This window comes from Chiloscyllium plagiosum, unplaced genomic scaffold (genome assembly GCF_037043375.1).
Source record: "Chiloscyllium plagiosum isolate Xiang-an unplaced genomic scaffold, Cpla_swu_hap1 HiC_scaffold_29, whole genome shotgun sequence".
Taxonomy (NCBI): Eukaryota; Metazoa; Chordata; class Chondrichthyes; order Orectolobiformes; family Hemiscylliidae; genus Chiloscyllium; species Chiloscyllium plagiosum.
The window spans coordinates 32,988,183-33,003,718 of NW_028270167.1; the positions used below are offsets into that span (position 1 = coordinate 32,988,183).

The following is a 15,536-nucleotide window of genomic DNA, read 5'->3' on the forward strand; positions in this document are numbered from 1 at the left end:
AATGATAAAAAGGTATTTGAGAACCAGTGACCCGCACAGAAAAGTGTTTTCACACTCGTTACATTTGTAATTAGCCATTCATTTACATGAGAAATACATTTTCAATTTTTGCCAGCAATAGTTACCAAAGAGTAACGCACCAAGCTGTCAATCTCAGGATCATCGCTGAAGAAGGGTTTGTGCTCTTGCTCTTGCTGGTGAACGAAGTTCTCAATGTCGACATCGAAGCTTGCCGAGGTAATGCACTCTGACCCCTGCGTGGCCTGCTCACACTTCTCAAACAGAAGAGCGAGGAGTGGAAAGAGTGGATGCCTGGAGGGGGAGTGGAGTGGGGCAAAAAGTGGAAAAGAACAGAATTGAAATAGTCAACAAAATTAACTAACAACTGAGAATCAAAGGAATTCATGCAGATCATGTGGAGATATTCTGGGACTCAAATTTAGTTCAGTGGCAGCACAGTGAAATTGAAACACCTAGTCATTCCTTCTGCTTTGTCACTTACATAAATGATTTGGATGCGAGCATAAGAGGTTCAGTTAGTAAGTTTGCAGATGACACCAAAATTGGAGGTGTAGTGGAGAGCGAAGAGGGTTACCTCAGATTACAACAGGATCTTGACCAGATGGGCCAATGGGCTGAGAAGTGGCAGATGGAGTTTAATTCAGATAACTGCGAGGTGCTACATTTTGGGAAAGCAAAGCTTAGCATGACTTATATACTTAATGGTAAGGTGCTAGGGAGTGTTGCTGAACAAAGAGACCTTGGAGTGCAGGTTCATAGCTCCTTGAAAGTGGAGTCGCAGGTAGATAGGATAGTGAAGAAGGCGTTTGGTATGCTTTCCTTTATTGGTCAGAGTAATGAATACAGGAGTTGGGAGGTCATGTTGCGGCTGTACAGGACATTGGTTAGGCCAGTGTTGGAATATTGTGTGCAATTCTGGTCTCCTTCCTATTGGAAAGATGTTGTGAAACTTGGAAGGGTTCAGAAAAGATTTACAAGGATGTTGCCAGGGTTGGAGGATTTGAGCTACAGGGAGAGGCTGAACAGGCTGGGTACTGTTTTCCCTGGAGCGTCAGAGGCTGAGGGGTGACCTTATAGAGGTCTACAAAATTATGAGGGCCTTGGATAGGATAACTAGAGGGCATAGGTTTAGGGTGAGAGGGGAAAGATATAAAAGAGACCTAAGGGGCAACTTTTTCACGCAGAGGGTGGTACGTGTATGGAATGAGCTGCCAGAGGAAGTGATGGAGACTGGTACAATTGCAAAATTTAAAAGGCATTTGGATGGATATATGAATAGGAAGGCTTTGGAGGGATATGGGCTGGGTGCTTGCAGAAGGGACTAGATTGGGTTGGGATAGCTGGTCGGCATGGACAGGTTGGACTGAAGGGTCTGTTTCCATGCTGTACATCTCTATGACTCTATGCTTGCTGGTTTCTGTCTAGTTCCTTAGAGAAATGGGCTTACAACCTCAACTGCTAATTGCAATAACAACCAAGAATACTTGTATTCTTCTTATATCTGCAATTTTATAGGGATTAGACCAGAAGGCCGTAATAAAAAAAGAACAGGAGTACGCCATATGACCCCTTAAGGATCAAACAGGAGGAGTGAGACTTATTGTAGAGCTCTTCCAAAAAGCTGATACAGACACGATGGGACAAATGGTCTCTTTCTGTGCCACGTGATTCTCAACGGTGGGGTAAAAGGAGACTCCAGATCCCATTAGAAGATTGCATGGTCAAGGAGAGGACTGTTTAATCTTAAAATTGGTTTAACTGGGCACAGGGTGCTCAGCAATGGCCTGGGTAACTGGACAGCAGTAAACTGCTTTCAGTTCCTCCTCATTACACTTTTCACCAGAACTGTAACATTCCAGCAGTGATATTGTGCTTTCATGAGTGTGTCTAAACCTCAGTTAATACTTATCTGAGAGCATTGATCACATCCAGAATAGGAAAGTAAGCACAACACAGTCAAGGTCAGTAGGAAATCCGGATTAGGAAATATCACAAAGAAACATTACATAAGAACAGTTCCATCAGAAAAGGGTTTTGGGCATTGAGATACCACACTCTGGACATTTAGTTATTTTTGTACAGCATAAGTGAAAACTATTGTAAATTTAATTCCTTTGCTGAATTGAGTATTTGATAACAGGCAGGTCACTTGCACTTTTGGTTAAAAATTAAAAGTGGTTTCCAAGAGTTTTACAAAAGTTACATTATTTCATATTTCCCTTTCTAGTTTGCAGACTGGGATGGGCTTGTGACCACTTTAGAACATAGAACACTACAGCACTGTACAGGCCCTTCAGCCCGAAATGATATGCTGGCCTTTTATCCTGCTGTAAGATTAGACTAACCTACACACCCTTCATTGTACTATCTTCCACGTGCCTACTCAAGAGTCACCTAAATGTCCCTAATGTATCGGACACTACTACCTGCGCTGGCAGTGCATTCCACGCACCTACCACTTTCTGAGTAAAGAACCTACCTCTGACATCTCCCCTAAACCTTCCTTCAATCACCTCAAAATTATGCTCCCTTGTTATAGACATTTCCATCCTGGGAAAAAGTCTCTGACTATTCACTCTATCTATACCGCTCAACATCTTGTACATCTCTATCAAGTCACCTCTCATCCTTCTGCATTCCAATGAGAAAAACCCTAGCTCTGTCAACCTTTCTTCATAAAACATTCCCTCCAGTCCAGGCAGCATCCTGGTAAATCTCCTCTGCACCCTCTCTAAAACTTCTACATCCTTCCTATAATAAGGTGACCAGAACTGAACACAATATTCCAAGTGTGGTCTAACCATGGCTCTACAGAGCTGCAGAATAACCTCAAGGCTCTTAAACTCAATGAAGGATCTATGAACATGGACCCCAAGAACCCTCTGTTCCTCCACACTGCCAAGAATCCTGCCTTTACCACTGAATTCTGCATTCAAATTCAACTTTCCCAAGTGAACAACTTCACACTTTCCCAGGTTGAACTTCATCTGCCACTTCTCAGCCCCTTTCTACATCCAGTCAATGCCCCGTTGCAATCTACAACTGCCCTCCACACTATCCACAACACCACTAACCTTCGTGTCATCAGCAAACTTACTAACCCACCCTTCCACTTCAAAAATCACCAAGAGCAGAGGTCCCAGAACAGATCCCTGTGGACCACCACTGGTCACCAAGCTCAATCTACTGCCACCCTCTGTCTTCTACAGGCCAGACAATTCTGTATCCAGATAGCCAGATTTCCCTGTATCCCACGTCTTCTTACTTTCTGAATGAACCTACCATGGGGATTCTTATCAAACGCCTTGCTAAAATCCATGTAAATCACTGGTCAAACTTCATCAATGCATTTTGTCACATCCTCAAAAAATTCAATAAGTTTTGTGAGACATGACCTGCCCCTCAGAAAACCACTATCTCTAAACAAACTATCATTTTCCAAGTAATCATAAATCCTGTCTCTCAGAATCCTCGCCAATACTTTGCCTACCACAGGAGTAAGACTGATTGGTCTGCAGTTCCCATAATTATCCCTATTCCCTTTCTTGAACAACGGAATAACATTTGCCACCCTCTAATAATCTGGCACGGTGGCACAGTGGTTAGCAGTGCTGCCTCACAGCGCCAGAGACCTGGGTTCAATTCCCACCTCAGGCGACTGACTGTGTGGAGTTTGCACACTCTCCCCGTGTCTGCGTGGATTTCCTCCAGGTGCTCCAGTTTCCTCCCACAGTCCAAAAATGTGCAGGTGAATTGGCCATCCTAAATTGCCCATTGTGTTAGGCGAAGGGGTAAATGTAGGGGAATGGGTCTGGGTGGGTTGCGTTTCAGCGGGTCAGTGTGGACTTGTTGGGCCGAAGGGCCTGTTTCCACACTGTAAGTAATCTAATCTACTCCAGTGGATAGTGAGGATGCAAAGAACATTGCCAAAGGCACAGCAATCTTTTCCCTCATTTCCTGCAGTAACCTTGGGTGTATCCCATCTTGCCCAGGTGAATTATCTATCCTCGTGTTTCAAAATTTTCAGCACACCCTCTTCTTAACATCAACCTGTTCGAGCATATCAGACTGTTTCATGCTGTCCTTAGAAACATCAAGGTCCCTCTCAGTCGTGAATACTGAAGCAAAGTATTCATTAAGGACCTCCAGGCACAAGTTCCCTCCACTATCCCTGATCAGCCCTAGCCTCACTCTAGCCATCCTCTTGCTCCTCACATAAGTATAGAATGCCTTAGGGTTTTCCTTAATCCTAGTCACTAATGCTTTCTCATGCCCTCTTCTAGCTCACCTAAGTCCATTCTTCAGGTTCTTCCTGGTTATCTTGTAACCCTTCACAGCCCTGTCTGATCCTTACCTCCTCAACTTGAAGAAGCTTCCTTCTTCCTCTTGACTAGATGTTCCACATTCCTTGTCACCCAGGGTTCCTTCATCCTTCCATCTCTTCCTTGCCTCAGTGCGACAAACCTATCCAGCACTATCAGTACATGCTCCCTAAACAACTTCCACATTTCTGTTGTGCATTTCCCTGAGATCATCTGTTCTCAATTTAGGTGTCACAGTTCCTGCCTAATAGCATTGTAATTCCCCCCTCCCAATTAAATACTTTCCTATACCATCTGCTCCTATCCTTCTCCATGACTTTAGTAGACGTCGTGAAGTTGTGATCACTATCACAGAAATGCTCTCCCACCGAGAGATCCGACACCTGGCCTAGTTCATTAAGCACCAAATCCATCATGGCCTCCCCCCGAGTCAGCCTATCTCCATATTGCGTCAGGAATCTTTCCTGGACGCACCTGACCAAAACTATTTGAACTAAGGAGGTTCCAATCAATATTAGGGAAGTTAAAGTCACTCATGACAATGACCTTGTTACTTCTGCACCTTTCCAAAATCTGCCTCCTAATCTGCTCTTCCATGTCTCTGTTGCTATGGGGGCCCGTAGAAAACTTTGTCCTCTTTTTTCATTTGTATATACGTAAAGAAGCTCTTGGTTCATTCCTTGACAGCTTGACAGCTTATCTGTCTTTATTATCTTTTTGGCCCTCCTTTGCTGGATTCTGAATTTATTCCAGTTTTCGGGCTATCAGCTGATGACTCATGGCCTTTACGGAAACATGGTTACAAGGAGATAAAACCTGGGAACTTAACACTCAGGGATATTTGAGACAGAAGAAATGAAAAAGGCGATAGGGTAGCACTATTAATAAGAAATTAAATGAGGACAGTTGAGAGGGGGATGTTCCAGGCTTGGATAATACTGAGACCATTTGAGCAGAAGCATAAAATAACAAGGGAAAGTAGACATAGGTAAGAATAGTGTAAAGACCCCCTAAACATGAGCTACTCCATAGGCAAGGCTATTAATCAACAAATAATAGGAGCAATGTAAAAAGAATAGAGCAAGGATTATGGGTGACTTTAATATTCTTGTTGATTGGATTAATCAAATTGAAAAGGGCAGTATTGACAACAAATTCATAGAGTGCATTCGGGATAGTTTCCTCAAGCAATATGTCATGGAGCCAACGCAGAGAGCCAGCTATCTTGGATCTGGCAATGGGCAATGAGGCAGGTTTAATGAATAACTCTGGGTGCTCCGGTTTCCTCCCACAGTCCAAAGATGTGCAGGTTTGGTGGATTGGCCATGCTAAATTGCCCATAGTGTTAGGGAAGCAAACGGGTCTGGGTGGGTCACTCTTCGGAGGGTCAGTGTGGACTTGGGCCAAATGGCCTGTTTCCACACTGTAGGGAATCTAATCTAATGAATACCCTCTGAGGAAGTAGTGATCATAACATTGAATTTAACATTCAGTTTGAGATTGAGAAACTTGGGTTGGAAACAACTGGGTTTAACTTGAATAAAGGGAATTACAATGATATGAGGATACAGTTAGCTAAAGTGAACTGGGTATACAGATTAGCAGGAAGACAGTAAGCAAACAGCGGCCAACATTTAAGGAGGTAAATCATGACTCTCAGCAAAAATACACCATAATAAGGTGGAAAGATTCAAAGAGGGGGATAAACCAACCAGAGCTAACCAAGGAAGTTATGATGCTGTGTGCCATTAAAAGGGATTTGTTCTGTCCTGTTTCTCTTGAAAAGGGGCATTGTTAACCTGGTGTTGATGTGTCTGCTCCATGGAAAGTAGAATGAATAGGTTTGAGGGTTTTTAAAAATTAGACAAAGGAAGCATGAGTGGGTGGAGTCAGGTTCACACAGGCACAGGGTTTTAGTTTAGCTTTCAGATATTGAAGTTGGGGTTTTGGAGTTGAAGGTACTAGATACAGCTCTCTCTCTCTACTGCATCAGGAATTTTGAAGGGCAGTTGGCTACCTTGAGGTTGGCATGTCCAGCATATCATAGAATCCTTACAGTGTAGAAACAGAATATCAGCCCAAGTCCACACTGACCCTCCGATGAGTATCCCATCCAGACTCTTTCCTCTACCCTATCACTCTACATTTCCCCTAATTAATGTGCCTAACCTGCACACCCCTGAACACTACAGGCAATTTAACATGGCCAATCCATCTAACCTGCACATCTTTGGTCTGTGGGAGGAAACCAGAGCACCTGGAGGAAACCCACGCAGACACAGGGAGAATATGCAAACTTCACACAGACAGTCACCCATGAATAAATGAAAAATAAAAGCTCTTGGGGTTAAACACAGTGTGAATGTCAATTTCAAGTGCTACTTCAAAGGTAATTTCATTGCTGATAAAATTGAAGAGGACTTCTGAAACAGATCACTGGGGCACTTCGTCAAATGTTTAACGTTCAAGAGACATTTATTGCAGATATCTGCCAAGGACCTAACCTAGAAGGAGTAAGTGTTGTGATATTTCAGCTTATAGCAGTCACTGAGGGCCAAGATATGGTTAGTACTATCAGTCACCACTGGGTTGCACAATGAGTAGGAGGAGAGAATGAGACCAGACAGCGGAATGAGTCAAAAAGTGTGGCACTGGAAAAACACAGCAGGTCAGGCAGCATCCGAGGAGTAGGAGAGTTAATGTTTCAGGCATAACTCTTCATCAGGGTGAAGGCTTTATGCCCGAAGCATTGACTCTCCTGCTACTCAGACACTGCCTGACCTGCTGTGCTTTTCCAGTACCACACCTTTTGACTCTGATCTCTAGCATCCGCAATCCTGACTTTCTACCAGACAGAGGAATACCAGTTATTGGAGAGTAGGGGAGTAAAGTACTTCAGAATCTTACCCTCTCTACTCTGAAATCTCCTTTGTGAATCCTGAGCCGACTATGAACTGAAAATCTGTTCTCTCTAACTTTGTTGCAGATTGTAATTGCATTGAGTTAGCGAGCTGAGGAGTTTAAATTTAGATTAGATTAGATTACTTACAGTGTGGAAACAGGCCCTTCGGCCCAACAAGTCCACACCGCCCCGCCAAAGCACAACCCACCCATACCCCTACATTTACCCCTTACCTAACACTACAGGCAATTTAGCAAGGCCAATTCACCTGACCCTGCACATCTTTGGACTGTGGGAGGAAACCGGAGCACCCGGAGGAAACCCACGCAGACACGGGGAGAACGTGCAAACTCCACACAGTCAGTCGCCTGAGGCGGGAATTGAACCCGGGTCTCTGGCGCTGTGAGGCAGCAGTGCTAACCACTGTGTGTGCCACCGTGCCGCCCTAAATGAGTTCTTAATGAGTGTGAGTGAACAGCTCCTTCTCTTCACCAATAAAGCATCGCAGTGGCATAATAACTCAAACCTGGAATTGTAACTCAGAGTAAACTGAATTTTTCATTCTATTGAATCAGGTTTTATTGCAAAAAATGGCAAAGAATCCCAACAGGCTCTAACTTTATCACTGAAATTCCAGGACCACATCCCAGCTGCTGCAAACAGCTGCATGAGCTGAAAGCAATTTCTCTGTGTCCTATTGAAGGATCTCTGCTGACACTAAACACAGATGCAGGTCGGCAGTGAACTCCTTACAGCCTGGAACACACACAAGGTGTTTATAGAAGCTGTAAAAGCTTGAAACACCCTGTTTGGCAGAATAGCTTGCTTCTTGAAATAATACTGGACAAAAAACCTGTGTGTTAATTCGGAAGCAATCCATAATCTTGTCCAAGACTCATTCGATGCAATCAATCAAACAGGTCATGCTAATCTAATTGATCACTGTATAAACTACATTCATCATTGTGTCGCCCCCATCTCTCTGCCTTCTCCACCTTGCATCGCTCACCAAATCTGGCATAATGGTCTTCTTTCATTCTTTCTATATGCATATACTGATCGTCACCAATACTTGTATCACCAAAGCATTGCCCATCTCCTCCTCTGCCTCAGCTCATCAGCTGTGACTCTAAAGCTCTCTCCTGGCTAATCTCCTATTTGCACCTTCCATGAATGTGGGCTCATCAGAAACCTCCACTGCACATGCTTTACTTCAGAACAAACCCCATACACACAAAGTTAATCTTGGCTCCTGGCTCAACAGCACATTAATTTCAGGGTTTGCATTACTGTTTTCAAATCCCTTTCCTTTTCCATTGCTCTAACTACCTTTACCCTGCAATCCGCTGAGCTCCATGTTCCTCCAATTTGCATTTTTGTTCATCTTGGATTTCTAATATTAGTCTACTATTGGTGAACATGCATTCACCTGCAAAGTGATGAAATTCTATCCCTAAGGTTTCCAACATTGCTTCAGATCTTTCTTTGGCCGAACTTGCGGTCACCTATGTTAATATCCCCTTTTGTGTCAAATTTGGTTTGGCAATATCTCCACAAAGCCCATTAGAAAGGTTCTACAAGAGTGCATGCCTTTTATGAAGGCAAGTTGTTTGTTGATTGTGATTTGAAAACAATCATTGGCTATAAAAGTGCATGAGAATGTCATGACAAATTCCAATCCTGATCCTTCCTTTGAAGGAAGGATTCAACAAACTAAAGCAACGTAAGAACCAACATACAACTGGAGAGGATATAATTTCCATTCAAATCCTGAACATGGGCTATGGCTGAAAGACAGCAAACCTCAAGCTCCCCTATAGGACAGATATGAGTGGCTTTCTTTCTCCATATTATGTGAGGTACCACCTTTCTAGTCTGCTTATTCACAGCTTCAGCCTTCCTTGTCCCTCCTGCAGTTACAGATGATAAAGCAGGTCTTGGTCAATTTGCTTCTAGATTATGAAATTTGGATATTATACAGCAAGTCAGAAATCTGCATTTTATACAAGCACCGCACCACCTTGAGGTCGGTAATGATGTCCATCAAAACATTCAACTTAAATTTCAGAAATGTGATCAGGGTTTGTTTTGCATCGATGATGCTATTTCTGACTGTTCAATCACAGATGTGTGATCCTTTGCACATGCTTCACTACGCCCCACCGCTGACAGCCTCTTGTCCCCAATACCACTCGGCTCACCTCTCGTGCTGCTAAAGTATCTCCCCCGTCTTACTCTGAATGCGCTGAACCAACTATCAATATCAGAGAAAAACTGGAAGAACTGCAGATGCTGGAAATCAGAAACAAAGATAGAAATTGATGGAAAAGCTCAGTAGTTCTGGCAGTGCCTGTGGAGAGAAATCAAAGGTAACGTTTCAGGTCCAGTGATGTTTCCTCAGTGTCAAAGCGTGGATCAGCGGATTATCTTGAACAAAAACCGAAAGATAGATTTCTATCATTAGAAATGTCAAAGACTCACTGGTTTTAGAACATGACCAATCATGATACATCTCACTCGTCAAAAAAAAACTATTCTATTTGCCTAATCTGATTCATTTTTTGCTGACACGCAGTTATTTCCTCACATTTCCCAACTCGGTACCTCAGTCTATTTAACAGAATTATTCTTTATGGTCGACTTCCTCTGGCATCAGATTTCCCATGTTGGCAACATGGTTAGATTCAGGATCTGGGGCACAGAGGGATGGTGCCGCATGTACAGGATTAACATTCACAATTGTTTGTACTGACAGGAGTGCCATCAATTCTCGCAAAATAACATCCGGGCGATATGTTTAAACTCAAGTGCAAGCAAAGCCAGGTTGATGTGAGAAAGAAGCCTTTTCACACAGTCACGATGCAGAACGCACTGCCTAGAAATAGGATCGAGGCATGTTCGACTGAGGCTGTCAAGACAGGCACCAGATGGTTCTTTAAATAGAAGTAGTGTAAAACCAGGATGTGGAGGTACCAGTGTTGGACCAGGGTGGACAAAGTTAAAAATCAGCGTTTCGGGCATTAGCCCTTCTTCAGGAATGAGGAAAGTTGGTCCAGCAGGCTAAGATAAAAGATAGGGAGGAGGGACTTGGGGGAGGGGCCCCTCCCCCAAGTCCCTCCTCCCTATCTTTTAGCCCCTCCCCAAGTCCCTCCTCCCTATCTTTTAGCCCCTCCCCAAGTCCCTCCTCCCTTTCTTTTAGCCCCTCCCCCAAGTCCCTCCTCCCTATCTTTTATGCCCCTCCCCCAAGTCCCTCCTCCCTATCTTTTATCTTAGCCTGCTGGACCAACTTTCCTCATTCCTGAAGAAGGGCTAATGCCCGAAACGTCGATTCTCCTGTTCCCTAGATGCTGCCTGACCTGCTGCGCTTTTCCAGCAACACATTTCCATCTCTGATCTCCAGCATCTGCAGACCTCACTTTCTCCTCAAAGTTAAAAATCACACAACATCAGGTTTTTGACCAACAGGTTTATTTGGAAGTACAATCTCTCAAAGTGCTGCGACCTGACAACTGCGCAGCACTCCAAAGCTCGTACTTCCAAGTAAACCTGTTGGATTATTACTTGATATCCTGTGATTTTTAACTTAATAGAACCAGTGCAAGTGCAGTGGGGGAATGGCCTCTTCTGCACTGCATCAATTCTAGGAATCTGGGATATTAACGTTGCATGGCTTCGCTTATATAACCAGGTTGGAAACAAACTGACATTCGACAAATATTTATAATTATAATAATTATAATATCTTATAATATTTAGCTTTATTGTCACGTGCACTCAATTGAGTGAAGTGAAAAGTTTGCAATCTCAATGCTTTCAGTGTCATCTTAGATACAAGGTACCTACGTACAGATACTTATTTGGGATGAAATAGGAGAAATAGTATATAAAAAATTCAGCATAAGAACAAAGAAGAAAAATTTTAAGAAGGACTCAATTTAATGTTCTTTCACCCAGTCCATGCCAGCACCAAGCTTCCAGACTGCACCAGGCCCAGTCTCCAGAACACATCGGGCCAAATCTCCGAAATGCACCGGGCCCAGTCTCCAGAACGAACCGGGACGACTCTCCAGAACGCACCGGGCCGAATCTCCAGAACGAACCGGGCCCAGTCTCCAGAACGAACCGGGCCCAGTCTCCAGAACGCACCGGGCCCAGTCTCCAGAACGCACTGGGCCCAGTCTCCAGAACGCACCGGGCCCAGTCTCCAGAACGCACCGGGCCCAGTCTCCAGAACGCACCGGGCCCATTCTCTAGAACGCACCGGGCCCAGTCCCCAGAACGAACCGGGCCCAGTCTCCAGAACGAACCGGGCCCAGTCTCCAGAACGCACCGGGCCAAGTCTACAGAACGAACCGGGCCAAGTCTACAGAACGAACAGGGTCCGTGCTCCAGAAGGAACTGGGCCCAGTCTCGAGAACGCACCGGGCCGAGTTTCCAAAATTAACCGGTCCGAGTCTCCAGAAAGCACCGGGCCGAGTCACCAGAATGAACCAGGCCCAGTCTCCAGAAAGCACCAGTCCGAGTAACCAGAATGCACCAGCTCCAGTCTCCAGAACGGACCGGGCCCAGTCTCCAGAACGGACCGGGCCCAGTCTCCAGAACGCACCGGGCCCAGACTCCAGAACGCACCAGGCACTGTCATGAGAACGCACGGGCCCTATCTCCAGAACGCACCGGGCCCAATCACCAGAACGCGCCGGGCCCAGTCTCCAGAACGAGCCGGGCCCAGTCTCCAGAACGAGCCGGGCCCAGTCTCCAGAACGAACCGGGCCCAGTCTCCAGAACGAACCGGGCCCAGTCTCCAGAACGAACCGGGCCCAGTCTCCAGAACGAACCTGCCCCAGTCTCCAGAACGAACCTGCCCCAGTCTCCAGAACGAACCTGCCCCAGTCTCCAGAACGAACCTGCCCCAGTCTCCAAAACGCACTGGACCCAGTCTCCAGAACGCACTGGACCCAGTCTCCAGAACGCACTGGACCCAGTCTCCAGAACGCACTGGACCCAGTCTCCAGAATGAACCTGGCCCAGTCTCCAGAATGAACTGTGCCCAGTCTCCAGAATGAACTGGGCACAGTCTCCAGAATGAACCTGGCCCAGTCTCCAGAATGAACCGGGCCCAGTCTCCAGAATGCACCGGGCCCAGTCTCCAGAATGCACCGGGCCCAGTCTCCAGAATGCACCGGGCCCAGTCTCCAGAATGCACCGGACCCAGTCTCCAGAACGAACTGTGCCCAGTCTCCAAAACGCACTGGACCCAGTCTCTAGAACGAACCTGGCCCAGTCTCCAGAATGAACTGTGCCCAGTCTCCAGAATGAACCTGGCCCAGTCTCCAGAATGAACTGTGCCCAGTCTCCAGAATGAACTGTGCCCAGTCTCCAGAATGAACTGTGCCCAGTCTCCAGAATGAACTGTGCCCAGTCTCCAGAATGCACTGGGCACAGTCTCCAGAATGCACTGGGCACAGTCTCCAGAATGCACTGGGCACAGTCTCCAGAATGAACCTGGCCCAGTCTCCAGAATGAACCGGGCCCAGTCTCCAGAATGCACCGGGCCCAGTCTCCAGAATGCACCGGGCCCAGTCTCCAGAATGAACTGGGCCCAGTCTCCAGAATGAACTGGGCCCAGTCTCCAGAATGAACCTGGCCCAGTCTCCAGAATGAACCGGGCCCAGTCTCCAGAATGCACCGGGCCCAGTCTCCAGAATGCACCGGGCCCAGTCTCCAGAATGCACCGGGCCCAGTCTCCAGAATGCACCGGGCCCAGTCTCCAGAATGCACCGGACCCAGTCTCCAGAATGCACCGGACCCAGTCTCCAGAACGAACTGTGCCCAGTATCCAAAACGCACTGGACCCAGTCTCCAGAACGAACCTGGCCCAGTCTCCAGAATGAACTGTGCCCAGTCTCCAGAATGAACCTGGCCCAGTCTCCAGAATGAACTGGGCACAGTCTCCAGAATGCACTGGGCACAGTCTCCAGAATGCACTGGGCACAGTCTCCAGAATGAACCTGGCCCAGTCTCCAGAATGCACTGGGCACAGTCTCCAGAATGCACTGGGCACAGTCTCCAGAATGCACTGGGCACAGTCTCCAGAATGAACCTGGCCCAGTCTCCAGAATGAACTGGGCCCAGTCTCCAGAATGAACTGGGCCCAGTCTCCAGAATGAAATGGGCCCAGTCTCCAGAACGAACCGGGCCCAGTCTCCAGAACGAGCCGGGCCCAGTCTCCAGAACGAGCCGGGCCCAGTCTCCAGAACGAGCCGGGCCCAGTCTCCAGAACGAGCCGGGCCCAGTCTCCAGAACGAGCCGGGCCCAGTCTCCAGAAAAAACCGGGCCCAGTCTCCAAAACGGACTGGACCCAGTCTCCAGAACGCACCGTGCCCTGTCTCCAGAACGAACCGGGCCCAGTCTCCAGAATGTACTGAGCACAGTCTCCAGAATGAACTGTGCCCAGTCTCCAGAATGAAGTGTGCCCAGTCTCCAGAATGAACTGGGCCCAGTCTCCAGAATGCACCGGGCCCAGTCTCCAGAATGCACCGGGCCCAGTCTCCAGAATGCACCGGGCCCAGTCTCCAGAATGCACCGGGCCCAGTCTCCAGAATGCACCGGACCCAGTCTCCAGAACGAACTGTGCCCAGTCTCCAAAACGCACTGGACCCAGTCTCCAGAACGAACCTGGCCCAGTCTCCAGAATGAACTGTGCCCAGTCTCCAGAATGAACTGTGCCCAGTCTCCAGAATGAACTGTGCCCAGTCTCCAGAATGAACTGTGCCCAGTCTCCAGAATGCACTGGGCACAGTCTCCAGAATGCACTGGGCACAGTCTCCAGAATGCACTGGGCACAGTCTCCAGAATGAACCTGGCCCAGTCTCCAGAATGAACTGGGCCCAGTCTCCAGAATGAACTGGGCCCAGTCTCCAGAATGAACTGGGCCCAGTCTCCAGAATGAAATGGGCCCAGTCTCCAGAATGAAATGGGCCCAGTCTCCAGAATGCACCGGGCCCAGTCTCCAGAATGCACCGGACCCAGTCTCCAGAATGCACCGGGCCCAGTCTCCAGAATGCACCGGGCCCAGTCTCCAGAATGCACCGGGCCCAGTCTCCAGAATGCACCGGACCCAGTCTCCAGAATGAACCGGGCCCAGTCTCCAGAATGAACCGGGCCCAGTCTCCAGAATGCACCGGGCCCAGTCTCCAGAATGCACCGGGCCCAGTCTCCAGAATGCACCGGGCCCAGTCTCCAGAATGCACCGGACCCAGTCTCCAGAACGAACTGTGCCCAGTCTCCAAAACGCACTGGACCCAGTCTCCAGAACGAACCTGGCCCAGTCTCCAGAATGAACTGTGCCCAGTCTCCAGAATGAACCTGGCCCAGTCTCCAGAATGAACTGTGCCCAGTCTCCAGAATGCACTGGGCACAGTCTCCAGAATGCACTGGGCACAGTCTCCAGAATGAACCTGGCCCAGTCTCCAGAATGAACTGGGCCCAGTCTCCAGAATGAACTGGGCCCAGTCTCCAGAATGAAATGGGCCCAGTCTCCAGAACGAACCGGGCCCAGTCTCCAGAACGAGCCGGGCCCAGTCTCCAGAACGAGCCGGGCCCAGTCTCCAGAACGAGCCGGGTCCAGTCTCCAGAACGAGCCGGGCCCAGTCTCCAGAAAAAACCGGGCCCAGTCTCCAGAATGAAGTGTGCCCAGTCTCCAGAATGAAGTGTGCCCAGTCTCCAGAATGAACCTGGCCCAGTCTCCAGAATGAACTGTGCCCAGTCTCCAGAATGCACTGGGCACAGTCTCCAGAATGCACTGGGCACAGTCTCCAGAATGAACCTGGCCCAGTCTCCAGAATGAACCTGGCCCAGTCTCCAGAATGAACTGGGCCCAGTCTCCAGAATGAACTGGGCCCAGTCTCCAGAATGAAATGGGCCCAGTCTCCAGAACGAACCGGGCCCAGTCTCCAGAACGAGCCGGGCCCAGTCTCCAGAACGAGCCGGGCCCTGTCTCCAGAACGAACCGGGCCCAGTCTCCAGAATGTACTGAGCACAGTCTCCAGAATGAACTGTGCCCAGTCTCCAGAATGAAGTGTGCCCAGTCTCCAGAATGAAGTGTGCCCAGTCTCCAGAATGCACCGGGCCCAGTCTCCAGAATGCACCGGGCCCAGTCTCCAGAATGCACCGGACCCAGTCTCCAGAATGCACCGGACCCAGTCTCCAGAATGCACCGGACCCAGTCTCCAGAATGCACCGGACCCAGTCTCCAGAACGAACTGTGCCCAGTCTCCAAAACGCACTGGACC

At 48.0% G+C, this 15,536-nt stretch overlaps 1 protein-coding gene across 18 annotated transcripts in view; it reads right to left on the bottom strand.

The window, feature by feature from the left end:
- The window catches only part of pknox2 (pbx/knotted 1 homeobox 2), a 479,880-nt gene that overhangs the window by 90,124 nt on the left and 374,220 nt on the right, over nt 1–15,536 (bottom strand). For 17 of the 18 annotated variants that reach the window (XM_087976466.1, XM_087976462.1, XM_087976460.1 and 14 more), the window contains one exon: nt 126–312. In XM_087976466.1, coding sequence (XP_087832592.1) covers nt 126–312 — 187 coding nt within the window. The remainder of the gene's footprint in view (nt 1–125; nt 313–15,536) is intronic. The other variant, XM_087976467.1, reaches the window with a different exon arrangement.